We start from the raw sequence: 27597 nt of genomic DNA on the forward strand, positions 1-27597 counted from the left end.
TTCCTATTACAGTCTACGGTGGCGCCAGCTGCACCCAAATCTCCTGTGCTGTTATTACAGCGCTCACTAGAGGAAGCCTCATTTAGAAATCTGACTGACTGCTCACTTCTGCCGCTGCAGGAGGCTTTGTCAGTCTCAGGAGCCAGGGTGCTACCGAAAATGCGCCGCTCCGTACTGTGCATGCGCAAGGACACATTCTCGTGAAGACAGGCCGCTCAGTACAGAGCGGCCTGTCTTCACCCGGGCTCCTGAAGCCTCCCAAAGCGGAAGAGTGAGCCGTCTCTGACCCATCAGTTGGAGACTGCCAACAGAGTAGACAGCGGTGGAACGCGGGGACCGTAGCAACAGGAAGGCTCTATGCAGAGTTACCCAACGCTGTCCTCAAGGCCCACCAACAGTGCATGTTGTGCAGAAAACTACACACAATCACAGGTGGAGTAATTAGTGTCTCAGCAGAGCTAATTAACTACCTCTGTGCATTTCCACAAAACATGCACTGGCTGGTGGGCCCTGAGGACAGGGTTGGGGGAACACTGCTCTATAGGAACCAGAACCTTTCCGCACCTTAGGGGGAGTATCTGTTTTTTATTTAGGCTTCATACTTAATTTAAAATCAAACTTGGAATAAAAAAGGTTTTCAAAATTAACTTCTACTTTTAGTGCAAACTGCACAATTAACAGTGACCCCACAAACTGCTCCATAGGGTGACTGCTAGGTCGGACCACTTTCCAAAAGCAAAGGTAGGACTGAAAGGAGATGGGGGTATAACATACAAGACTAGATGGAAACAGACTTCATAGCCGGACAAGGGGACAATGGATTCAATGGAAAAGCAGCAGGAACCAGAGGAAGACTTCATAGAAAGGCAAGTCCATCACCTTTTCTCACCAAAGGCTAATTTTACATTTTGCTAAAATTCCACTATAAGGCGGCTTGTCCAAACTATTATGGAAAGTCCAGAAAATTATTTGTCCAACAAAACACACACCTTCAGGCTAGGTTCAAACTTGCATCACAATCCCCTAATGATTGCATTTTGTGGTGCGATTAAACCAGTGATTGCGCTTTGTGATTCTCGTTTCAGGGAAAAGAAGGGAAAAAAAAAAAAAAAAAAAAAAAAAATCACAATTCACAAAATACTCCATGTAGTGTGTTTGCAATTTATACAAATTGCAAATGCAGTGGCAAAAATAATGTCACATCGGTTTTCTGATTTCCAGCTGGAAAGCGCCCTGGTGTGAATCAGCCCTTAGGCTAGGTTCACAGTAGGACGTTGCATTGTGATGCGACGTTAAAGTTGCAACGCAGCATTACAACGCAGCGCGACAGAAAAATGGTAACATTAATTAACACTGCATCAACACCACATAAAGTATGTATAGTAAAGCATACAGGCAATGGAAAGTAGGTCTTCCTGTACCTAGTAACGTGTGTGCATTAACCTCTTGAGGACTGCAGGGCTAAACCCCCCTAGTGACCAGGCAATTTTTAGTAAAATTGGCCACTGCAGCTTTAAGGCCAAGCTGCAGGGCCGCACAACATAGCACACGAGTGATTCCCCCCCCCCCCCCCCTTTTCTCCCCACCAACAGAGCTCTCTGTTGGTGGGGTCTGATCGCTCCCCCCATGATTTTTTTTTTAATAAATATTTGTGTTGCCGTTTTTTAAAAAAAAAACCCTCTTCCTTTAAATCCCTTCCCTCCCTCGCTCCCTCCCTCCAGGGCTGTGGAGTCGGTCCAAAAATCCACCGACTCCGACTCCTCAGTTTAGGATTCCACCGACTCCGACTCCTCTAATTTGCATATTACAATTTTGTTGATTAAAAGTATGTAACATGAAATTCGTCTCTTAACTGCCAACGCTTAGGAATTTTACAAGACAACTGAAGTGAGAAGGATATGTAGACTACTATATTTATTCCCTTTGGACTAAAACTAGTCCTTGGTAAGAGTACTTGTAAAAGGTACAAACCGGAACAAAGAACATCTATCAGGCCCTAGGCAATGTAAGTGTGGGTACATGTAAGAATGATGTGCAGGTACTCTGCAGGGGAATGAGGAGATTGTAAACAGACAACACCTCTGTGTTCAATGTGCACAGCATTCTCAGTGGATTCCCTGCAGCTCTGTGGGGAGTGCATATGTAGAGTATAGTACTACTGTGTAACAAAGTAAACCTGAGACAGATGAAATTAAAGTTTTATACATACCTGGGGCTTCCTCCAGCCGCCTTCAGGATAATCAGTCCCTCGTTGTCCTCCTCCACCACCTGGATCTTCTGCTAGGAGTCCAGGTACTTGAGCCAGTCAGGCGTAGTGCGCATGCACACACTCCACCGCCAGGAGCATACTACACCTGTGCAGCACTATTGCGCAGGTGCAGAATGTTCCTGGCTGTGGGAGCGGCATGCGGCCGGACAGCGCTGAATTTCCAGGACTCATAGCATAAGATTCGGGTGGTGGAGGACAGCGAGGGACTGATTAGCCTGAAGGGGGCTGGAGGAAGCCCCAGGTATGTATAAAACTTTACTTTTCATCCGTCTCAGTTACCCTTTAATTTGTAGTCACCAAACCAAATTTTAATAACATATCAAATTATTTGATTTCATCAGCAAAGGGAGTGCATACATTTGCATAAATCAGCATCAATGCGGAATTATTTCCATCTCATTGACCATCTCTATTAGTGACATGGCTACACATCAGGCTTTATTCTTACAGCATAGATGTTATTTAGTATATATAAGAGATTCCTGTGTACACATCATATATACAGTCACAATCAGATATGTATATCTGACCTTAAAAATACGGGGACTGCTTTATTGAAGCAGCACAAGGAACTAATTTTGATTGGTTTATTTCATTTTTGTGGACAAAGCACAGCTATTACTGTATATATACTCTATATATACATTATTTTTAATGACTATTATCTGAGAAATAGAACATTTTATCATATTTTCTATTTTAATTACAGTTACAAATTCATTAGGAGTCGGAGTCGGAGTCTGTGCATTTTTTCCCGACTCCGACTCCAGGCACCCAAAATTGCCCGACTCCACGACTCCGACTCCACAGCCCTGCCTCCCTCCCCACAGCCGGCCAATTACGGCGATCGGCTGTCATAGGCTTCTGCCTATGAGAGCCGATCGCTCTCTTGTCCCCCAGGGGGACAGCCGTGTCACACGGCTGTCCCCAGTGCAGCGCTGCTGCTGATCGCAGCGCTGCACAGAGTAAATAGACGGCGATCACGCCGTCTAACAGTCTCCCGAGCGGCAATAGCCGCTCGGAGACTGAAGGCGGGGCGGAGCTCCGCCCCCCAAGCAGGAGATGCGCGCGCAGCCTGCGTGCGATCTCCTGCAAAACAGAGCCCCAGGACATTACGCCAATTGGCGTTAGGCGGTCCTGGGGCTGCCGCCGCGGCCACGCCTACCAGCGTGACGCGGTCGGCAAGAGGTTAAGAGGTAACACACTGCAGCAGTGCGTTTCCATAACGCAACACATTACAATGTGACGCTAATATCTCACTGTGAATGTCGCATAGACTTCTTATTGCAGTGCGGTAAGCTGCATTATAATAACTTCATAACGCAGCTCCGCAACGTTCCACTGTGAACCTAGCCTTACAGCTGACAATATGTATGGAGTTGCTTTCGTTCTGGCATCCACTACATTTATATTCATCCATCAACATGGGTAAGCAGGGCTGTGGAGTCAGTACAAAAATCTTCTGACTCCTCAGTTTATGAAACCACGACTCCGACTCCGGGTACCCAAAATGGCTCCGTCTCCTTAGTCTAATACTTAACAGGGCTGTGGATTTTGTACAAAAATCAGACAACTCCGACTCCTCAGTTTATGAAATCAACGACTCTGACTCAGAGTACCCAAAACTACCCCGACTCCGACTCAAACTCCCACTCCACAGCCCTGTAGGTAAGCCCACAAAAGCAAACATTAATCTCATTAACATACATGCATAAAAACATTGGGCATTTGCGACTAGCAGTGCCCATACACATTGATTTTCCCAATCGATTCCTGGCAGATTCAATCTGCTGAGAATCAATTCCCGTAACCGGTTAGATCGACTTTTGATTCCATTTATATCTAGGTTGATCAGGGTGGGGCCGGAGCAGTGATAGATGAGGAATTATAGATTTGTCACCCAATGTCACAAAATTATTAACTGTACAGCCAGCTTTAGTCACATCAAAGTGTAAAATGATCACTGCGTACTGCCTTGAGGCTTGAGGGGAAGAAGAAGAAAAAAAAAAAAATCTCCAAAGCATCCTAATTTTAGCATCTAATTACAACGCTACAGTGGTTTTTTTTCTCCTCCTCTAATTGTGCCACAACAATAAGAAAAACAATAAAAGTGGCAATTAACAATTTAAATAGCAGACACAAAACACTTATCAAAATAGACTTTACAAAGCTGTGCATGCCAAGCACTTAGTCCCTATGGAAACGATTAGGCTGCGAATGTAATCTATACTAGACGACAATAAGCAAAGGAATGTGACGTTCAGAACGGACTACAGTAAAAGAGGCTTGCATGTAAAAAGTTATATTAGCACTACATTGCAAATAGACCAACCGCTGATTAAAAAGAAAAAAAAAAAACTCTACCCACCCCTGGTATGGGTGGAGATATGTAAATAAAGAAAATTTTAACTGCGGAGCTAGACCGCAAGCACTTACATACGCTAGATGAATGTCAGCCAACTAGGATCGAGACCTGATGCCTTAGGGCGACATCACTGTGCCGAGGGGGTGTAAAGGTGCTGGCCGGGGAGAGGTGGGTGAGGTGTAGTGTGGCTTGCTGAGGTTACTTGCTAGGGAGAGTCAGGTGAGCAAACACTGCAGCTGCATAGTGCGATAAAGTGCCGCACTGCGCCCAAATTACCTGCCTCGATGCCATGGTGGCATAGTCACCCACCCAGTCGTAGGACCTGGGAATAGTGCAGTCTTCCAGCTAGTATGCAATCACTGAAATGGAGGAGGGGCTTTTACCAGAAGCCAGGGGAGGACACTACAGGGGATAAAGAGGAGGGCACTTGAGGGGGCGGAGATAAGGATTCCCCACCCCACAATTTTTCATCCCATTGCCCGTCATGGTGGGAAATCAGCTGCAATTTGGCAACACATAACCAGAGCTGCCATCACCACACACAGGATGGCAAACACTGTTTTAAGGGGGGGAGTCAGCAAAATACTGCTGCTCCCTTATATACTTACCGGAGGCTTCCTCCAGCCCTTTGCAGCCGAAATGTCCCATGCCGCAGATTCGCTTGCAGCCGCCGGCCTGGGGTCCTGTTGCTGCAGAGGCCGACCTCCTCTACTGCGTCGCTGTCAATCAAGTCTACGTTGTCGTCCGCAGTGTACTGCGCAGGCACAGTAGTTCTGCGCCTGCACAGTACACTGTGGACAACATGGACTTGATTGAAAGCGGTACTTCATGCAGGCGCAGTAAGGACGACCTTGAGGTCGGCCTCTGCACTGGCGGGGACCCCAGCTTACGACTGCGAGCAGAGCTGCGGCGTGAGACATGTCAGCTGCAAGGGGCTGGAGAAAGCCCCGGGTAAGTATATAAGGGGGCAGCAGTATTTGGCTGATGACTCCTTTAAAAAAAAAAAAAAGTTAGATACTTACCCACATAGAGAGAAGCCTCTAGATCGTCCACAGGTTTCCCCGATTCACCTTGGAGCACACCCATGCTATGCAGGATCCCTCCAAACACATCCGACAAAAGCTTGTCAAATATGTTCTTGTGGCCAAACTCCCCTCCGTGTACAAGCATGGCCATACTGCACATGCACAAATGTGGGTGCACCTGCGCAGTAAGAAAGCCATTCATTCAAAAGCAGTTTTGTGCTACATTACATGTGTTTCGTCACATTCAGTGAAGCATACAGTCCATGAAAATTATGTTTCATTGCAATTGTAAATGTGCACATTGTCCAGTAATGCCTTGCGTTCTTCCAATGCTACGCACTGCTAACTCACCAATACGAACATCTCATCACAATACACATGCATTACAGTCACTATGATTATACTGTACAATGCAACATGTCAGTGTGAAAGTAGCCAAGGGCCTCTTACTCAGGAGGCTGAAGGTGGAGAATCCACACCTATCAGCTACTCCTGTACACAGCCAAGCACTTGCCAACACGAAAAACAAGGTCTGGACTTCAGTCACTACCAAAAGGTTTTAAGCTGGCAGTGGATGCTAATGGTTTAAACTTATACAGTGCTATAGCCTGCTATGGCAAATGCCATGTTAGCGCACACACACACACACACACACACTGCAACAAAGGCAGAATCAAGGAAGGAGTCTACTCCACCAGCAGCAATTATAGGAGTTGATTCACTATAACAAATCGCGAGCGTTACCTCCTGTAATGCAATCCACCTCCTTGTGCTCCCCTTACTGAATGCTTAACGTGCTTTATCAGAGTAGCATAGCGAGCACTACAACTTATGCCTGCTAATTGACAATGATGAAAGCACCACTCGTCCTGCCCTGAGCTCATGCGGGTCTAGTCACTTTGAAGGACATTATCCCCGCACTTTGATTGGCCCAATAGGCTGCCTGTCACTTGACAGGAAACTTGACAGCCAGCCTATTGGGCCAATCAAAGTGTGGGGATAATGTCCTTTAAAGTGATAGGACTCAAAGCAGCTCAGGGCAGGACGAGTAGAGCTCTCGTCATCGCCAATTAGCAGGCATAAGTTTGCAGTGCTCGCTATGCTACTCTGATAAGGCATGTTAACTCTGATAAGGCACACCAAGCATGCAGTAAGGGACGATCACTATTTGTTACAGTGAATCAACCCCATAGTATGGAATAAATAAAAAACAATACAACGCTGATGGCACTACACCCTTTCACACCCTTCCCGTTGTAAAACGATAGCAATTTGTATCCTCCAGTGTGTACAGGGCCTAAGGAGTTGGTCATCAAAGTTCAACAGTCATAACGGTTAATGAAAACTGCATGGCGAGAATTACCCTTTGAGCCCAATCTACACAGTACAATCCTTTGTGCGATTCGATTACAATTCTATTTACGATGCGATTAAACCCGACATGTCCGGTCGGGATTCGATTCAATTTGATTTGCCATTGCAAAACAATGGCAAATCGAATTGAATCCCGATCGGACATGTCAGATTTAATCGGATCGTAAATAGAATCGTAATCGAATCGCACAAAGAATCGTATCATGTAGATGGGGATTTACATACAGCAGTTTCTACAATACGAACAGAAATTGGCAAAACAGACAAGCAATTCCTATTTAAGTAGAAAGCTATAAACTTACTCATCTCCATCTGGGCACATTCCTGTGGTTTCATCGTATTTCGTACAATAAACATCTGGGCTATAGTTAAATGTCCCATCACGTCTTCGAATGGGTCGTCGACGTCGCTGATTTAAGAAATGCCAGTGAAAACAGGTAAAAGGTCTGTGCTGAGTACATTTGTGTTGCAAAAACAGAGGGCACTGCTCGGTCCGAAATTCCTTTAAATACCTGGCATGAAAGAAAAAAAAAAAAGTTATAGCCAGTTGTGGATATGGAGGCAGCCATATTTACTGCATTTCCTTTTAAACCATACCGGTTGTCTGGCATCATGCATCAGTGGTGTCACCTAAAAGTCACATTTGGCAAATTGAGTCAAACATCTGATCTGCATGCTTGTTCAGGGGCTATGCCAAAGTATTAGAGGCAAAAGATCAGCAGGACAGCCACGCAATGTGCATTGCTTAACCACTTCCCTACCTGATGTGTATACTATATATACACTATAGGATAAGCAGAGTTTTTGGGATCAAAAAAAAAAAAAAAGTGGTCCCAAAGTGGGGGTCTCGGCTTATACTGTTTCCCCCTTGCCGGAGTAGTATCGTCTGGGTTCCTCTCATGTGTCCCATGTTTGTGTGGTATGTTTAATTACCTCCTCCTCGCCGGAGCATTTGCACGTGTGTGCGTGTGCCCCCACCGCTGGAGTAGTATTTTCAGTTCTGTGTCCCGATGTGTCTGCCCCTGCCAGAGCAGTATTTCAAGTTATGTATCCTTTTTGTGTTTGCAGGGGAGATCAGGATTACTCATGCTAGGTACACACCATACAATTCTGTTATATTTACCTGCCAGATCATTTTTCCCAACATGTCCGATCTTAATTTTGAAGGTTCTCCATTCGATTTCTATTCACTTCTATGGTAATAGATCCAAAAAAATAAATAAAAAAAAGGATCGATTGAAATTAAGATTGGACATGTTGGGAGAAGAAAAAAAAAAAAAAAAGAAAAGAAAAAACGAACAATCTGACAGGTACATCTAAAATTGTATAGTGTGTACCTAGCACAGCCAGGGACACTGGGAGGAGAGAGATTGCTACCTCAGCCTCACAAGGTGGGGGGGGGGGGGGGGGGGGAGGAGTGACATAACAGCCAGATGAGCCTGCTATAGTTGTAATCACGTCAGTTAAGGTACCCATACACTACCCAGATTTCCAGTCAAAATATAGCAGATTTGATCACTGTGATCTAATCTGCTGTAAAATCGTTAACACAAATGTTGACCAATCAATTGATTCAGTCCAGTCGATCTGTCCAAATGGAAAATGTAACTTGATCGCTGGCGGATCGGGAGTGCGGCGTTAGCAGCGTTCAATACAGCAATGACCAACGCAGCAATACATCACCTGTCCGGCCGACGCGAGTCCCTGCAGTCTCTCACTTCTTCCGGCGTCTTTTCAGTCTTCACTTCGTGGCCCGTCCTGTGAGAAGGCGAAGTTCAAACACTAGAGGGCGCTCTACTTTTTGAACTTTCTGCTTGCCACATGACGGGACAGGAAGTGAAGCGAAGATGAAGGAGTATGCTGGGACTACAGGGACTCGCGCCGGAACAGATAATGTATTGCAGCTGGCCGGCGAGGAAGGGCGGCAGCGTCAGCTCCACAGGTTGTGAATCGATTTCATGTTGAAATCGATTCAAAATCTGTGTGCAGTGTATGGGCAGCCATTAGATTCCTCTCTGATCATATTCGATCAGAGAGGGATCTATCTGTTGGTCATCGACCAGTGTATGGCAGCCTTAAATGAGCTGGAAGTCTGTAACTCAGCTGGTGGAGATTCTCACCTCAGTGTACAGATTAGTTTTGACCATCCAATTTAAGTATGTGAAAGATTGCTAATCTTGCAAAAATCATTTATGACAGTAACTGGAAACATGATTTATTTGCAATAGTGCCCCTTTAAGTCTAGGTTCACACTCATACCAGAAGCACAATGTTGCGTTCACAGCATATCTTGAGTGGATATGCTGTACCCAGTCTCAGTATCCAGTATATGATCTACACTAATCAATACGCATCCAGCCCGCCGCCGCTGTTGCCACAATTCGAATTAGCCATTCAATGAATCAATTAAAATCCTTCCTGGTGCTAGGGTGGATTCCCATTGGTCTTTTGCAATCCATTGATAGCCCTATGGCTCTGCCAGGACTCAGATACTGGCCATGTCCCCGAGCCCAGCATCAGTGCACATGGAGGACCAGAATGGTGACTGAAGACACAAAAGACAGGTGAGTAGATCTGTATTTGAGAGAGAAAACAGCCTACTGGGAACTGACTGTTCATTATCATAGGCTTGCACTGATTCCACGAGCATTCGCTGTGTATGTGGTCTTCAAAAATCATACCGATCGGCAATGTGTGTTCTACTCCCGCTCCATTATAAGTGGCAAGTATAAACGGATTCTTCTAATGGTCCCCCGCAGACATCCTGTGCCCGCGCAGCCACTCACTGATGCTCTGGCCCCGCCTCCGGGTTCACTTCTGGAATTTCAGACTTTAAAGTCTGAAAACCACAGCGCCTGCATGGACGTGCCCTCACTCCTGCTGATGTCACCAGGAGCGTACTGCGCAGGCCCAGTATGGTCTGTGCCTGCGCATTACACTCCTGGTAACATCAGCGGGAGCGAGGACACGGCAACGCAGGTGCAGTGGTTTTCAGACTTTAAAGTCTGAAATTCCAGAAGTGAACTGGAGGTGGGGCCGGAGCATTTGTGAGAGGCTGCGCGGGCACAGGATGTCTGCGGGGGACCATTAGAAGCCCCGGGTAAGTTCAACTCATTTTCCCCCGACCCCCTACAGTATTCCTTTAATATAGGATCTGTTTACACATGTGCTTCCGTCCTGCTGGATCAGAGCGTTTTTTGGCCTAGTGTGAACCTAGCCTAAATCAGAATAGTTTAAAAGGGAACCTTAACTGAACGGGGGGTAAAGAGTTTCAATTACCTGGGGCTATTACCAGCCCCCTGCAGCAGTCCTGTGCCCTCGGAGCCGCTCTGGAATCCTCCGGTCCCCCGCTGTCATTTAGTTTCGTTTTTGACGACTCACCAGTCGGCCGGCCGCCATGCGTATTATTGGACGCATTCCCTACTGCAATTAGCGCTGTTGCGGACCGCAACGCGTACAAAGATACGCGTTGCCGCATGTCTACGCAACAGTGCTAATTGCAGTAGGGAATGCATCCAATAATACACATGGCGGCCGGCCGACTGGTGAGTCGTCAAAAACGAAACTAAGTGACAGCGGGGGACCGGAGGATTCCAGAGCGGCTCTGAGGGCACAGGACTGCTGCAGGGGGCTGGTAATAGCCCCAGGTAAGTGAAACTCTTTACCCCCCGTTCAGTTAAAGGGAATGTCCAAGCAAAATTAAAAAATTAGTTTCACTTACCTGGGGCTTCTACCAGCCCCATGCAGCCATCCTGTGCCCTCGTAGTCACTGCTGCTCCAGTCCCCCGCTGGCAGCTTGCCGACCTCGGAGGTCGGCGGGACGCATTGCGTACATTTTTACACATTCCCGCTAGTGCAGGAACATTAACACATACATTTTTACGCATTACTTGTTCAATGCGTAAAAATTTACGCATTGAACCAGTAACGCGTAAAAATGTATGTGTTAATGTTCCTGCACTAGCGGGAATGCATAAAAATGTACGCAATGCGTCCCGGCGATCTCCGAGGTCGGCAAGCTGCCAGTGGGGGACTGGAGCAGCAGTGACTACGAGGGCACAGGATGGCTGCATGAGGCTGGTAGAAGCCCCAATTAAAGAGACACTGAAGCGAAAAATAAATTATGATATTATGATTTGTATGTGTAGTACAGCTAAGAAATAAAACATTAAGATCAGATACATCAGTCTAATTGTTTCCAGTACAGGAAGAGTTAAGAAACTCCAGTTATCTCTATGCAAAAAAGCTATTAACTCTCCCGACCAAGTTTAGTCGTGGAGAGGGCTGTTATCTGACTTTTATTATCTCAAGTGTTATTGTACTGTTTACTTTTCCTCTGCTAGAGGAGACTTCATTACTTCACAGACTGCTCTGAAAGACTCATTTTGAATGCTGAGTGTTGTGTAATCTTCACATATTATGGAATAATGCAATGTTAGAAAAAACAGTATATACCTGAAAATAAAAGTATGAGAATATTTTATTTGCTGCTTATCTTCTAGTAATTATTCATAGTACACAACCAATTCACTATATCATATATTTTTTTTCGCTTCAGTGTCTCTTTAAGTGAAACTCATTTCTTTATTTTGCTTGAACCTTCTCTTTAGGCTGCTTACACACAGGGACGTTACAGGCGCACGTTAGTGCGCCTGTAACGCTCCCCCAACGCACAGCAATGTAACACAAGAGGGCTGTTCACACAGCCCACGTTGCGTTACATGTAACGCTGCACGTTCTCCCGAAAGTGCAGCATGCTACGGCGTTAGAGCGGCTATAGCCGCGTTAGACTGTTTGCACATGCTCAGTGGGGGGCAGAGAGGAGGCGGGGAGAGCCAGCTACAGTAGCCGCGCACATGGCTACTTAATATTCACTGCAACTGGCGGCAACTGATTGGCCGGCGGGACCACGTGATGCGGAGTGTCTCGCTCCGCATCACGTGGTCCCGCCGGCCAATCAGCGCCACTCTGGGAGACCTTATAGGGATAGAGCCGCCTAACGCGGCTCACTCTACTGTCCTCTCTTGCAGCACCATACGTTGTGTTAGGTGCACGTTATGCGACCTTAACGTGGCACCTAATGCAACGTCTTGGTGTGCAAGTAGCCTTAAGGTTCCCTTTAATATGCTATAACTGACTGCTTATGGTGTGCCAATAAGATTATCTAATTAAGATCATAATAGTAAGCTCTGTAACCCATAGCAGTCAAATCATATGTCTGCGGCAATAGGACTGACTTCTATAGGTTGTACAAAAAAAGGCTCTTTACACTACCTTATTTCACCACTTACCATGGTATAATCCATAAAGAAATATGTAAGAAATTAGCAATTCCACAGATTGTAGAAAAGGAAATGTCAGTTCTTTAGCATACCATACATGCATTTACTTCAAATCAACTTCACAAAAATTTACAAATCACCAGCCTTCCCCGAAGCTCAGCAAAGGTGGAAATCAATGTGAATAATGGACTGGCAGAGTGATGCACTAAGAGCTGATTGCAATAAGCTGGAATCACATAGGGAAAAACAGTTAAACTATAATTAACACCACTGAACTGCTCTACAGGAATATGTAACACACAGAACTATTATTAGAGCTTTAGGCAGTACATTTACCTCCAGTACTGTTTGCTTCATTAACAATTAATGAAAACAAAACAACTCTGAAACCCACAAAATAAGACTGGTTGGCGAATGTAAAAAGCATTTTGAAAACTGCTGTTTTTGTGGCTGTCTATCCTCGGTGTGATTTCTCCACAATGCAATTTGTTGAGAGAACAGGAATTTAGAAGAAATTCCCCCCAAAAAAGCAGAGAAAAACGTAACAGTTATAAAAAAGTACTTGTTGTGACCCAACTGGCAGAATTATGCCCTATTCCAGTGACAAACACAAATTACTGACAAACTTAATTTTACGGACACATGAATTCTACACGTCTTGTGGTTTGCTATATGTAGTTTAGGTACTATGTAGAGTACCCCATAAACTGCATAACTTATACAGTGGGATGCAAAAGTTTGGGCAACCTTGTTAATTGTCATGATTTTCCTGTTTAAATCGTTGGTTGTAACGATTAAGGAAAAAAAAAAAAAAAAAAAAAAAGTCCGTTAAATATATCACATAGGAGACAGACACACACACACACACACACACACACACACACACACGAGAAGTGAAATGACGTTTATTGGATTTACAGAAAGTGCGCAATATTTGTTTAACCTATTTTGGTTCCTGGACGTACAAACTACGTCCAGGAACCATGCGCACTCCCGCGGCCGATCGCACGCGCTCTCCCGGCCCGCGGTTCGTTAGCCAGGAAATCAGTGAATCGGGCTATGGTGCCCGATCACTGATTTCTCTCCCCCGCTGAAAAAGCGACAGCTTCTCTCGGAAGCTGTGCCTTTTCTGGCTGTTACCTCCCCCATGCGTTGCTCTAAGCGTGTGCTCTAGAGTGATGTCATGTAAACAAACTCATGGCCGCCATCTTGTGGCCAAAAAGTAACACTACAACTAAAAGTAAAAAAAAAAAAAAAATTGAAAATCAACACACATTTACATTATAAACCTATTGTTTACCTCCCACCCTCCCAAAACTACCCAAATAAAATGTTTAATATAAAAAAAAAACAATTAAAAAAAACAAAAAAAAAATGTAAATATTTACCTAAGGGTCTAAACTTTTTAAATATCAATGTAAAGATGAAATATTTCTATATTTTTTTTTTATTTTAAACTTGTAAATAGTGATAGATGCAAAATGGAAAAAAATGCACCTTTATTTCCAAATAAAATATTGTCGCCATACATTGTGATAGGGACATCATTTTAACGGTGTAATAACCGGGACATATGGGCAAATACAATACGTGAGTTTTAATTATGGAGGCATGTATTATTTTACAACTATAATGGCTGAAAACTGAGAAATAATGAATTTTTTCTGTTTTTTTCTTATTCTTCCTGTTAAAATGCATTTACAGTAAAGTGGCTCTTAGCAAAATGTACCCCCCAAAGAAAGCCTAATTGGTGGTGGAAAAAACAAGTTATAGATCAGTGCATTGTGATAAGTAGTGATAAAGTTATAGGCTAATGAATGGGAGGTGAACATTTCTCAAGTGAAAACGACGGAACGCGAATGGGTTAAACAAAATTAGGCAGGTGCATAAATTTGGGCACCATTAAAAAAAAGAAATGAAATCAATATTAGATCCCCCTTTTGCATATATTACAGCCTCTAAACGCTTCCTGTAGGTTCCAATGAGAGTCTGGATTTTGGTGAAAGGTATTTTGGCCCATGCCTCTTTACAAAACATCTCTAGTTCATTCAGGTTTAATGGCTTCCGAGCATGGCAGCTCTAATTCACACCACAGATTTTCAATTATATTCAGGTCGGGAGACTGAGATGGCCATTCCAGAACATTGTACTTGTTCCTCTGCATGATTGCCTTAGTGGATTTTGAGCATTGTGTAGGGTTGTCTTGTTGAAAAATCCAGCCCCAGTGCAGCTTCAGCTTTGTCACCGATTCCTGGACATTGGTCTCCAGCATACCATACCACCATATTTTACTGTAGGTAGCCGGTGTTTTTCTTGGAATGCTGTGTTCTTTTTCCCCCCCTCGTTATGCCCAAATAACTCCATTTTAGTTTCATCAGTCCACAGCACCTTATTACAAAATGAAGCTGGCTTGTCCAAATGTGCTTTAGCATACCTCATGCGGTACTGTTTGTGCTGTGGGCGGAGAAAAGGCTTCCTCTGTATCACTCTCGCATACAGAATCTCCTTGTGTAAAGTGCGCCGAATGGTTGAACTATGCACAGTGACTTCATCTGCAGCAAGATGTTGTAGGTCTTTGTTGCTGGTTTGTGGGTTTACTCTTGACTGTTCTCACCATTTGTCGCTTCTGTTTATCAGAGATTTTTCTTGGTCTGCCACTTTGAGCCTTAACTTGAACTGAGCCTGTGGTCTTCCATTTCCTCAATATGTTGCTGCCTGTGGAAACAGACAGCTGAAATCTCTAGACAGCTTTCTGTATCCTTCCCCTAAACCATGATGGTGAACAATATTAGTCTTCAGGACATTTGAGACTTGTTTTGAGACCTCCATGTTGGTACTCTTCAGGGAAAATTTTTAAAAAAAGGAGGGAAATTTATAATTGACCCCATTAAATACTCTCTTTCTCATAATTGGATGTATGTAGGTCAGGGGTCACTGAGCTTACCAAGCTAATTTGAGTTCCAATAATTAGTTCTAAAGGCTTTGGAATCAATAAAATGGACAACAGTGCCCAAATGTATGCCCCTCCTAATTTTATTTTAACAATTATTGCACACTTTCTGTAAATCCGATAAACGTCATTTCACTTCTCAAATATCACTGTGTGTGTCTCCTATATGATATATTTAACTGACTTTTTTATCGTAACAACCAACGATTTATACAGGAAAATCATGATGATTAACAAGGTTGCCCAAACTTTCGCATCCCACTGTATGTGTCAAACATGATTTGGCAACTCATCGCAGCAGGCCAATATTCAAGAAAAAAAAAACCTAACAAAAACAAAATCCCAATGAGCCCATTAACCCAACTGTATTCACGGTGTCTAGATGTATTTTGTTGCTTTTACACAACACCAAAACTTGGTCTGCACTTTAATGGAAGCAAATAAGTTTCCATTCATCCACAGAATGGCACGTATCCACTCCCAAATGCAGTGGATCATAGGCTCACTCATACTGAGTACCTACAAGTAAGTAGCTACTCAGAATCGAAATTTAAATTAGCAAGTGCTGAAAGCGGGAGATTGGGGGTTATCTTACCCATGCTGCCTGGATCCAATGCATTCCACGTCACTCCCACACTTACTCCTTCAGCTCGGAAGGAGAAAGCTTTGGAGTGACATGGCACACAATGGTCCAGGTCGGCGCGGGCATCTCCCCTCTCCCGCGGTCAGCGCTGGCTAATTAAAAATTTCAATTCTGAGTAGCTACGTATTTATAACTACTAATTATGAGCAAGCCTAGTGAACAGTGCAATGGACCTCCAGAGTGGAACAGCAGGGTCGTACTACAGCGATACCCTACCACTCCAACACATGTGAACCAAGCCTGAGAATTCCAGTTAGAGCTGGATTACATTGAAAAACTGATATTTTTATTGACCAGTTCTGCAGCAGTGCATTGCAAAAACGCTTTCAGTTAAAGAGGAACTCCAGTGAAAATAATGTGATAAAAAAAAAGTGCTTCATTTTTACAATAATTATGTATAAATGATTTAGTCAGGGTTTGCCCATTGTAAAATCTTTGAAATCCCTGATTTATATTCTGACATTACATGGTGACATTTTTACAGCTGGCAGGTGATGTAGCTGCTGTTTGTTTTTTAGCAGTTGGAAAGAGCTGTAAACAGTTATTTCCCACAATGCAGCAAGGTTCACAGACAGGAAACTGCCAGGAGTACCTCGGTACTCAGTCTCTTGTGGGAGGAGTTTCACACCAATATCAGCCATACAGCGCCCTCTGATGATCCATTTGTGAAAAGGAATATCTTTCTCATGTAAAAGTGGTTATCAGCTACTGATTGGTATGAAGTTCAATTCTTCGTCATGGTTTCTCTTTAAAGAGAAACCTTAACCCAGGATTGAACTTCATCCCAATCAATAGCTGATACCTATTTTCCCATGAGAAAGCTATTCCTTTTCACAAATGGATCATCAGGGGTTCTGTATGGCCGATATTGTGGTGAAACCCCTCCCACAGTGTGATGTCAGCACCAGGGTGCTGACATCACACTGTGGGAGCCTTGTTGCATTGTGGGAAAGAACATCTGTTTCCAACTGCCAAAAAATGCATCATCTCTTTCCACAGACATCACCTGCTAGCAGCAAAAATGTCACCATGTGGTAAATGTCAGAATGTAAATCAGAGAGAGGAAAGAATGGGCAAACACTGACTAAATAATTTAGACATTTTAAAAATTAAGCACTTTTTTCCAATTGCGTTATATTTTCACAGGAGTTCCTCTTTAACATGTGCAAGTTGGTTCACACATAAAAAAGTGTCCAGTCCTGTCTCGTGTACATTCCCGATCCTGTCAGTTTTGTATGTGTTTCTATGGGTATGTTCACACATAAAAGGTGTACATTTCCAGTCCAGTCAGGTAAAACTGATAGAAAAGGACACAAAACTGATGCATAACTGACAGGACAGGCCAGTACTGGACCGGACACGTGCAAATTTATATTTGAACCAGGCCTTCATGTTAACAGTAGCATGGGGAAACTATGCACAGTTGCCTATTCAATTAAAGTAGAATCCCTTAAGGCAGGGGTCACACTTGTTAAAATTGCACGTGTTTTCCATGTACTGTAAATGTACACAAACAGTTAATGATTGTCAATGGCGAATTGCACTGGTAGTGGCAACAGTGTGATTATTTTGCATGCAGAAAAAAGCTGGTTGTTAGGTTTTTGTGCTTCTCTTCAAAATTGCATGTACCATGTAGAGCATATAAAAAGAAGAAAAAAAAAAACTTGCAAAAAGTTGATCTAATTATGCAAAAAAAAATCACAACCTTTTTCCCAATGGTAAGTGTAAACTTCAAGGCAGCTTACCAAGTAGTTTACTGTATCAGAAAATTGCTATATCTTAATTGATCATACATTGTATATTTACACAGGCACATTACTGGGACCTGGGGACAGCGTTTACTACTATATCAGAGGGTACTTACGTATTATCCCATCTGGAAAGTTTGGCAGCTTTTTGTTAAAGTTCTGTTTGCTCCCCCACGAAGTTATGGGGTTTTGAAGGAGGGTTGTCCCCTGAACTTGGCTGCAGAAAGCGCAATTACAGAAGTACAGGATGAACCAGACATGATGATAAGCAGCACACCCAGTAGGTAGTCTTCTTCCTTTGCAGCATAAGGCTTCTTTCCCACCAGGACGTTGCGTTTTAGGGGGACGTTATAGGTCACATAATGTGCCCCTAACGCAACGCCTGGTGGTGCTGGAGGAGGACGCTACCAAGAGCTGCGCTATGCAGCTTTTGGTGCGCCTTTTTTTTTTTTTTTTTTTTTTTGATCCGCATCACGTGGTCCTGCCAGCCAATCGCTGCACAGAGCAGCCGCTCCAGGAAGTAAACACTGCAAGTCACAGTGCAGTGAATATTAATTAGCCATGTGGCTGGCCGGAGGAGGGGAGACCTCCTCCTCCAACATCACTGAGCATGTGCAAACAGTCTAACGTGGGCACTGTGAAGAGAGAGAGAGAGTGAGTGAGTGAGAGAGAGAGCGCGCGTGCGTGTGTGTGTGCGTGTGAAAAGTATTTGGCCCCCTTGAAGTTTTCCACATTTGGTCATATTACTGCCACAAACATAAATCAATTTTATTGGAATTCCACATGAAAGACCAACACAAAGTGGTGTACACATGAGAAGTGGAACGAAAATCATACATGATTCCAAACATCTTTTACAAATAAATAACTGCAAAGTGGTGTGTGCATAATTATTCGGCTATATATATATAGTCTTATCACTAACTGTCCCTCAAAGGAGCTCACAATCTAATCCCTACCATAGTCATGTCTATGTATGCATTATGTAGTATATGTATTGTAGTCTAGGGCCAATTTAGGGGGGAGCCAATTAACTTATACGCATGCCCTGGCTGGGATTCAAACTGGGGACCCAGCGCTGCAAGGCGACCGCGCTAACCACTACACCACCTATGCACCCTCATCTCCTCTCTATCTCACTGGCAGGGCACTCATTTACACTGTGCTATCTGCAGCAAAGTGCAGGGGACACCTGTCCCCCAAACATCCACCCAACTTGGGAATGGGGCATCGCATTGACTCGGGCCCAGTGCAAAGGAAAGCCGGGACTTTCAGTTTTCCAAAAATGGTTAGATCTGGCTAGGGGATCAAAAAGAACTTTTAACAAAGAGCTGCAAAAAAACTTTCCAAATGGAATAATACGCAAGTACCTATCAGTTTACGGTTTAACAAGATTCTACTGTATAATTGATAGCAAAGGATTCACTGTAAGCCAGCCATCAAAAGCAATTCCTTAAAGAGAACCTGTACTGAGTAAAATTATTTAAAATAAACACGAGGTAACTTCAAATGAACATTACATAGTCACCTTGCCATTAGTTCCTCTCAGAAGCTCACCATTTTCTTCTTACAGTGATCCCTTCCAGTTCTGACAACATTTTGTCAGAACTGAAATATATCAGTTGCTGTCAGTTATATATCAGTTGCTGTCAGTTACAGCTGAGAGGAGAACTGATGTGTCCATGTTTCCCTATGGCTCAAGTGGGCGATGTTACAGTTTAACAGTGTGCTGACCAGGAAGCTGTTAGGGGGTAATAGCCATTTTCAAAATGGAGGACAGAGAATTCCCTTGATCACAGTGGACAAACAGGATGCAGGACAGGAAAAATAGATTGAGGAGTAGACTACACAGGAGGTAAGTATGACTTGTGTATGTTTATTTTGCATTTTAATGTTCAGTTCAGGTTTTCTTTAAGGGCAGCTGCTCAGTCTGAGAAAATAGTATGATACCAGCCAGCCTCCCTACTCACTTGCACACCATATTGGCAGTTAGGGCCCTTTTACAGTATATCAGTTGTAACTGAAAGGACAACTGACGAGCAGTCCAGTGTCCAGGCTTCCTCATTCACACATATGCTGAAAAGCTGAAGCTTTTTTTTTTCTTTTTTACAATGCTCTGCTATGGAGGAAAAAACAAAAAAACATTAAACGCCCACTATCACAAAAAAAGTAGGCAGTTAAAAATCTGATAGTACCGACAGGTTTTGGGCCAGTCCATCTCCTCATGGGGATTATCTGGGGTTTATTTGTTTTCAACCGCAGCAGTTGCAAAGTCTAACTGACAAAATAGTGTGCGAGTAGGGGGGCTGGCTGGTATCTTATTTTGGAAGTTAAACTGCTGCTCAGGAAATGCTGTCAAAAACAAAGAAAACTGAGAATCCCCATGAGGAGATAGACTGGCCAAAAATCTGTCAATTCTGTCAGATTTTAACTGCCTACTTTTTTCCTGCCATAGTGGTCCTTTAAAAACACACACAACACTTAAAGTGTTAAGGGCCTGCCATTCAGGAAATGATTTTGAAAACAAAGAAAAAAACTCTAAGAATCCCCTATGAGGAGATGTACTATTCCAAAACCTGTTGGTTCTGTCAGTTTCACAGCTTACTTTGTTTGCTATAGTAGTCAGGGTTGCCAACTCATCCCTTTAAATACTGACAAATCTAAGTTATAAAGGTTCTGGGGCTTCTCACACATAATCAGTGCCTAAACTGCCTCTAACTAGCCACAAAACATGTATAATTCATAAGTGTCCGTATTTAAAGGGATGAGTTGGCAACACTGATAGTAGTCCTTTAATTAAAAGCAACAAACAGTTGTGAAAGATTTCACATAGTTAAGAAGTAATCCTAAGAAATTAAACATACATAAATGTGTGGAGAAGAAGTACTGAAGATCATATTACCAAAACCAGTCAGCACACCCCCTTTTTACATAGAATTGAGAAACGCTATCTAGAGATGTGGCTGGCAATATTGAGTAAAACTATAGACAATCAGGTGAGGACTGGCCAGATGTGGAAAGCAGGGAGCCATCCAGCGAGAGAGAAGTTTGCAGCCCTCCACACTGGGACGGTCCCTGTGAACCTGGAGCAGCTGGCAGGACTGCTGCTGGAGATCCGCAGCTCCTTCTACCAATGGAATGTGGAGCTTAGCGGGGAAATCAATGGGGGAACGGCAGCAGCTGGTGACAGACTCGACGTGTTGCGGAGTCCCCGGCTGAGGGGACGCGGGAAGCAGGAGGAGGCGGCGGCTGCAGACGTGCTGAACACGGGCAGCCATCAGGGAAAACTGCCTTTTATTTTAAAAGGAAAAGAAAAAGCTGTCCAGGAATGAGCAGCCGCCACTCGCAGTGCCATTCTCTAAGCCGCCTTGCGCCAGACTACGCTCTGCACGGCCAGGAAAATGAAAGAGCTACGCCAGTGACGTAACGGCTCCGTAAACAGAGACGGGGAGTGCGAGCGAGGTATAGCAACAGCGGAGACACACTGCGCGAACGCGCCATAGTAACGGGAAGCCGCTCTCTGCACACGGCGACAGCAGGAACAGCGCTCACCAACACAGCGCGCCATCTGCTCTGCAACAGGACAAGGCATTACTAGTGCAAGTGAAAAAAAACCCAGCAAAGTCTGCAGGTGATTGCACGGGTTCCCCGCCCCCTGTTGCGCACTTACGTGTAGTGAGTCGGTTTCTCGGTCTGCGGAGAGCCGCTCAGCGCCGTTTTCGAAACCGACGGCATTTTCAGTCAAAACAAACATATACGCATGCGCGGGAATCCTGGACCCAACGGACCACTCCCCCGTCCTGACTGACAATCACGCCCACTGCCTTACCACCCCACCCGTCTGAAAGGAGTCGCCCTTCGCTATGTGGAAACAGCGCCTCCTTGGTCTTGACAGGTTCGTCAGTGACACGCCTCCTCCTGACGAAACCGCCCACAGAAAAAAATCCCCTATGACAGCATCGCCTAAGATACGCCTTCTTTTTTACACAACGTCTCCGCCTTTGGAAACTTCCTCCTGTTATTGGAGAATCTGAGCACTATTACCGCCCACTACTGACTGACAGCAGCTCGGACCATACGCTGCGATTCCCTCCTCAGGCTCTGTCACGCATTGTGACTGTAGTGATGTTAACTTACTAGCACGCCCACCAGAATGCATTGCATTATTATTGGGAAGCTCGTAGGCTCGTATTTCCCTTAGCCTTTAAACATAATAGGAATGAGCAGTGGAAGCAGCCAGCTATGGATTTGCAGCATTGTCTGATAACACAGCCCTCGCTCCGGAGTTCGAATGTCCAGAGGCTCGCAGATTCCGTTACTGACAGCAGCTCTGCAGGGCATCGTGTATCAAAACTGCACTGCAAAATGGATCAGTTGTCCATAGCAACAGCAGTTTATATCTCACTAGTTGCTATGAGCTATATATTATGGAAATCTGACTAGTTGCTATGGACAACTCCAGCACTTTTGCTCTTCATTTGTCTGTACTTGGGGTTTATTATTTTTTTTATTATTACTAAACTTCTTTATAGGCCAGGCCTGTGCTATAGATAGGGGAGACATTGGAACCAGTGATGTACGTAGCTTCTCATTGTAATTGAAATTAGATAGCGCTGCCTGCGGCAGAGGTGGAGTTAACTTACCTATGCCGTCACCTATAGCTGATGCGTTCCTCTCACAAGACGGGTTTGAGGGCCGTTCACACTAGGGGCGTTTTCCACCTTTTTTCAAGCGCAGGCGATTTTTAAAATTGCCCACAAAAACGCTTGTGTAATGATTCCCTATGAGAGAGTTCACAGCTGAGCGGTTCGTTTCCGATCCGCTCAGCAAAGCGGTGCCTGTACCATTTTTGAGGCGTTTTTGCTATAATGGAAGGTATAGGAAAAACGCTCACAAAATCACTTTGTGCAGCGGTTGCGTTCACGTTTTTAAGAATAAATACATTGTATTTATTCTTTTCCAGGCCAAATAGTTCACTTCCTGACTTGCGTCAGGGAGTGAATTACAAAACCGCTCTGAAAAGGCACTTTTTACAAAAACGTAGCGTGCAGTGGAGCGCCGGGAGGGGAAAAAAAGCGCACAAAAACACTTGCGTTTTAGGTGTGAATGGGGCCTAAAGAAGGAAGTAGTGGACCGCAACTGGAATGCATCAGCTATAGGCAGCATGAGAAAAACTGACTCCATTGAATGCCCATGGGAAATCTGCATCATAAAAATGGTGTGTAGTGGAAACAGACCCATAGGCATTCATTGGAGTCAGTTTTCTGCATCCAGAATCCGCATAGTGGAAACAGGCCCAAAAAGGATACATCTGGCAATCTGAAAAATAAATGTCACCTGGAGCTTCTTCCAGCCCCTAGAAGTCTGTTAGGTCCAACGACACAGTTCCTCTGTGAGCCAGGCCTCAGCTCTCCCCTCCATAAGATCATCACCCATGGCAGGGTCAGGATCTTCTGTGCAGACACACTGTGCACCTCTCGTGATCGTACTTCTGTCACTGAGAGAGCTCTGCGCTTGCTCAGTTCAGAGAGAATTGAACTGTGCAAGCTCAGAGTGCTCCTGGCGATGGAAGCGCGATCACGAGAAGGGCGGACGCGCAGAAGATTCCAACCCTGCCACGGATCACAGTCTTACGGAGGGGAGAGCAGAGGCCTGGCTCAGAGCTGAACTGCACCGTGGGACCTAACAGATTTCTAGGGGCTGAAGAAGCCCCAGGTGAGTGAAATTTTTATTTTTTAGATTGCCGGATGTATCCTTTAAACAACGGTACACAAAATCGTGATGCAAGAATAAACAGTAATGCACAGATTGCAATGTAGGGATAAATATAGAAGTCCAGTTACTAAGTCCATATGGTAGTGGAGGTGGCTTGCTAAATCAGCCCCGAAACAAGAGCAAATATGAAACAACTGTCCAGAGAACCAGTGAGGATACAATAGAGTTTTTTCTTTGGTGATTCTTGTAAGGGCCAAGAATACCTAGGTGAGAAGTAGGGAGAAACCGGGAGCCCAATGGTCCAGTATCGTCCGGTATAGGGAGGATAAACTTATATAAATATATACTCACAAAGGTGGATTGCAGTTCCTGCAACCCCCGTATAGGCCTGCAGGGAATTAACCATCCCTGCTCGGTATACCAGGTCCTGCTGGATACTGGATGATCGCTCTCCTGTAGTACGATAGACTTTCCAGAAAAACTGCAAAGCTATTACCTCCAAAGGAGATCTGACTGGTAATGAGTAGGATGGAGGAGCCCAATGTGTGTTCTATTTTAGCATTTTTAAATAAAAAATTATGTAATAAAAAGAGGTAGTTGCTTACCTCTCCAGAAGATATAGACACCAGTTCATCTGGAAAAAAATGTTTTAATTGCTTTTTCAATAAAAAAATGTTTTCAGTTGAACTGGTGCCTATATCTTCTGGAGAGGTAATTATATAATTATTTATTTAAAAATACTAGAATAGAACACACTTTGGGCTTGATTCACTAAACCGTGCGCTAGTGTTTTTGCGTGAAAACGCTAGCGCGGCCGTAATATGAGTTATCACGGTTTAGTGAATCAAGCCCATTGGGCGCCTCCATTCTACCAATTACCAGTGATGATACGACTGGCTGTAAAATTGATTGATTGATCTGTACAACTACTTTTTTATTTCAATTTTCAGTTTCCTTGTTATGATAAATGTGTCCACTCTCTCGATTCATACTGTACTGGATGAAAAACGGATCCATTTTCCGTTTAAATTCATCTGTTTCTTACAATGGCATCAGTTTTTTATCTGGTCGACGATTCCTATGGGTCTATTGCAAACCAGTGGAAGCCTGATTCTTCTACTGGGGCTCTGGTAGCTGTATACCGGCGTTTTCTCCATGGTGGATGACCTGAATGGATGGCATTAGGTGAGTATTTTACGGAACGTACATGTCAAGCAGCCTAGTAAGAACAGACACTGTCAGTTCGCATAGGTTATCATTGATTCCGTCACCATCTGTTTTGTCTGGCCGATCTGGAAAAATGCAGGACCCAAACTTGCGTTCCGCTTGACTGAACAGAACAAATGGACTTGTTCCAAATGGACTGATGTGAACATATTTTGTTGCTTTGCATAGGATCCATTCAGATCTGTTCTGTTAAACAGGACGTTTTTACAGGCAGTGTAAGGGCTGGTTCACACTGTAAGCGACTGCGCTCCGCTGCCGATTGCTAGAAATTAGCAATGCGCTTGAACAGTGTGACTCTATGAGGGTGTTCATTTTTTTTTTTTTAGAAAATCTAAAAACCGTGCTGCTTTTACCATTTTTGGACAATTTTTCCCCCTAAATGAATGTCCATGAAATGGAGGCTGCCATGGTTATTTCCTTTTAAACAATACCAGTTGCCTGGCAGCCCTGCTGATCTATTTGGTTGCAGTAGTGTCTGAATCGCAACTGAAACAATCATGCAGCTAATCTTGTCAGATCTGACAAAAATGTCAGAAATACCTGATCTGCTGCATGCTTGTTCAGGGTCTATGGCTAAAAGTATTAGAGGCAGAGGATCAGCAGAACAGCCAGGCAATTGGTATTGCTTAAAAGGAAATAAATATGGCAGCCTCCATATCCTTCTCACTACAGTTGTCCTTTAAAAGGAAATAGATATGGAAGACTCCGTATCCTTCTCACTTCAGGTGTCCTTTAGGTATGTACGGCAGAGATGAGATTTAGGGCCATTTTACACAACAAGAATTCCTATCCAGTTTCTGTAACGCCTATGTTTTACCAATAACGAGGGCAGCACCAAAATTAATAAAATCGCAGGACAGTCTCCACTGCCGTTACCTCTATGTGAATCCATTTTTCCCCAAATACAAACACAGTGCATGCTGCATTTCTTCTTCGATTGCGGCCCAAAATATTGCATGCAAAAGAGGGGCTATGTGATTTCCCTGGTCATTTTTTTTTTTTGGGGGGGGGGAGGGGCAAAGAGACAAATCATTGGAAAAACGCAAATGAAGCTGCCCTGTTAAATTGCAAAGATCAAAACACAGGGTTGTGTTTTAAAACATTGCAACAATCTTAATGCGGGAAAGTCAGGTAAAACTGCCGTGTACAGGCAGCACATTACAATTTTACAGGTACTAAGGCTGTATTCACACTGGACGCGTTGCATAACGTATGCATTATAATGTGTGTCAACTGCAATGGGCCCTGAGTATGTTATAACATACATGCTAATTGAAAGCATGCATGCAGTATTTAGAATAACGTGATTTGTTTCAATGCAGAGGCCCATAGAATTGTATAGGCAGTGAGTTGACATGCGGAATTATTTTGCAAAAGGTTTATAATTGATATTTTAATAACAATTTATACATGTGTGGCCAAGCATAAGTTAGCCAATAGAAGGAACTGATTACTTCAACATTTTCCTATTTGTACCAATGGAAGACAGCGGTACACTCTTCCCCAGCACAACAAAGGCTGCAATCTCTGCCTTCTGAAAACCAAAACATGATGCTTAGCTCCACCCAGCTGCAATGCAACCACAAGAAACATAAGTCCCATCTACAACTTGTCACACCCACCTCCTTATGTATCACTCCCCTTTCAGTGTTCTCTGCCCATCATACTGTACAGTAACGCTGAATACCCCTCCCACTTCTCTGTGACATACCAACCCTCTTTACTGCGAAGCTCTACACTCCTTGTTATTGTTATATGCTCCTCCTCCATTCTTGGATGTAATTGCCCTTTTGCTGCTGCATGCTGATCACTAGCAGACACATTCCCTCTGCTGCAGGCTGTAGGCGTGCATAGTGCTGTAGTGTAGCAGTTGTTCCTACTTTCCTTTGCTCTCATGCTGGCCAGGTACGTCGTAACAATGTCATGCCTTTTTTTTTTTTTTATTGAAAATTTCAGTCTAGCTTTGAAGCTTTGCCATTTATGGGTGCACACATTTGATATTTTTTTTAATCATATTATTTACAAGATTATACATTGCTGACCATAAACAGAGCAGTGACTATATTAACCACTTCCCAACTGAGGGGTTTTACCCCTTGACCACCAGAGCAATTTTCACCTTTCAGCGCTCCTTCCATTCATTCGTCTATAACTTTATCAATACTTATCACAATGAAATGAACTATATCTTGTTTTTTTCGCCACCAATTAGGCTTTCTTTAGGTGGGACATTATGCCAAGAATTATTTTATTCTAAATGTGTTTTAATGGGAAAATAGGAAAAAATGTGGGAAAAAATGTATTTTTCAGTTTTCGGCCTTTATAGTTTTCAAATAATGCATGCTACTGTAATTGAAACCCATGAAATGTATTTGCCCATTTCTCCCGGTTATAAAACCGTTTAAATTATGTCCCTATCACAATGTTTGGCGCCAATATTTTAATTGGAAATAAAGGTGCATTTTTTTTCAGTTTTGCGTCCATCCCTAATTACAAGCCCATAGTTTATAAGTGTTATACCCTCTTGACATAAATATTTAAAAAGTTCAGTCCCTAAGGTAACTATGTATGTATTTTTTTTTATTGGAATTTTTTTTTTTTTTTTTAATTACAAAAAAAAAAAAAAATTGGGGAGTGTGGGAGGTAAGGAGTTAATATTTATTTGTATGTAAAAAATGCTTTAGGGTGTAGTTTTACTATTTGGCCACAAGATGGCAACAATAACTTTTTGTTTAATGCAAACTGCAGGAAGTACTAGGAGGCTGAGAAAGTTTTTTTTTTCTCACAATGATCGCGCTGCTTAGCGGAGAAGCAGCGGATCATTGCGGGGCTTAGATCAACGAACGGGAATGAATTTTCCCGTGGATTGATCTCCGGGCGAGCGGCCGGCGGCGTGTTTACGAGCGGGAGTGCGAGCGGGAGCACGGGCAGCGTCGGGAGCGCGGAAAGTACGGATTTCTCCGTCCCTGGGGGTGAAGGGATGGAAAAAGGGACGGAGA

The 27597-nt window shown here is 43.8% G+C and overlaps 1 protein-coding gene across 1 annotated transcript in view; it reads right to left on the bottom strand.

The window, feature by feature from the left end:
* The window catches only part of UNKL (unk like zinc finger), a 154870-nt gene extending 133359 nt beyond the window's left edge, over positions 1-21511 (bottom strand). Inside the window, exons 1-2 of the mRNA XM_068247311.1 lie at positions 21327-21511; positions 7336-7545 (exon numbers count right to left, since the gene is read on the bottom strand). Of these exons, the coding sequence (XP_068103412.1) occupies positions 7336-7545; positions 21327-21391 (275 nt within the window). The 5' untranslated portion in view covers positions 21392-21511. The remainder of the gene's footprint in view (positions 1-7335; positions 7546-21326) is intronic.
* Positions 21512-27597: the final 6086 nt, after the last annotated feature.

Source organism: Hyperolius riggenbachi, chromosome 7, assembly GCF_040937935.1.
Source record: "Hyperolius riggenbachi isolate aHypRig1 chromosome 7, aHypRig1.pri, whole genome shotgun sequence".
In the NCBI taxonomy this organism is placed as follows: Eukaryota; Metazoa; Chordata; class Amphibia; order Anura; family Hyperoliidae; genus Hyperolius; species Hyperolius riggenbachi.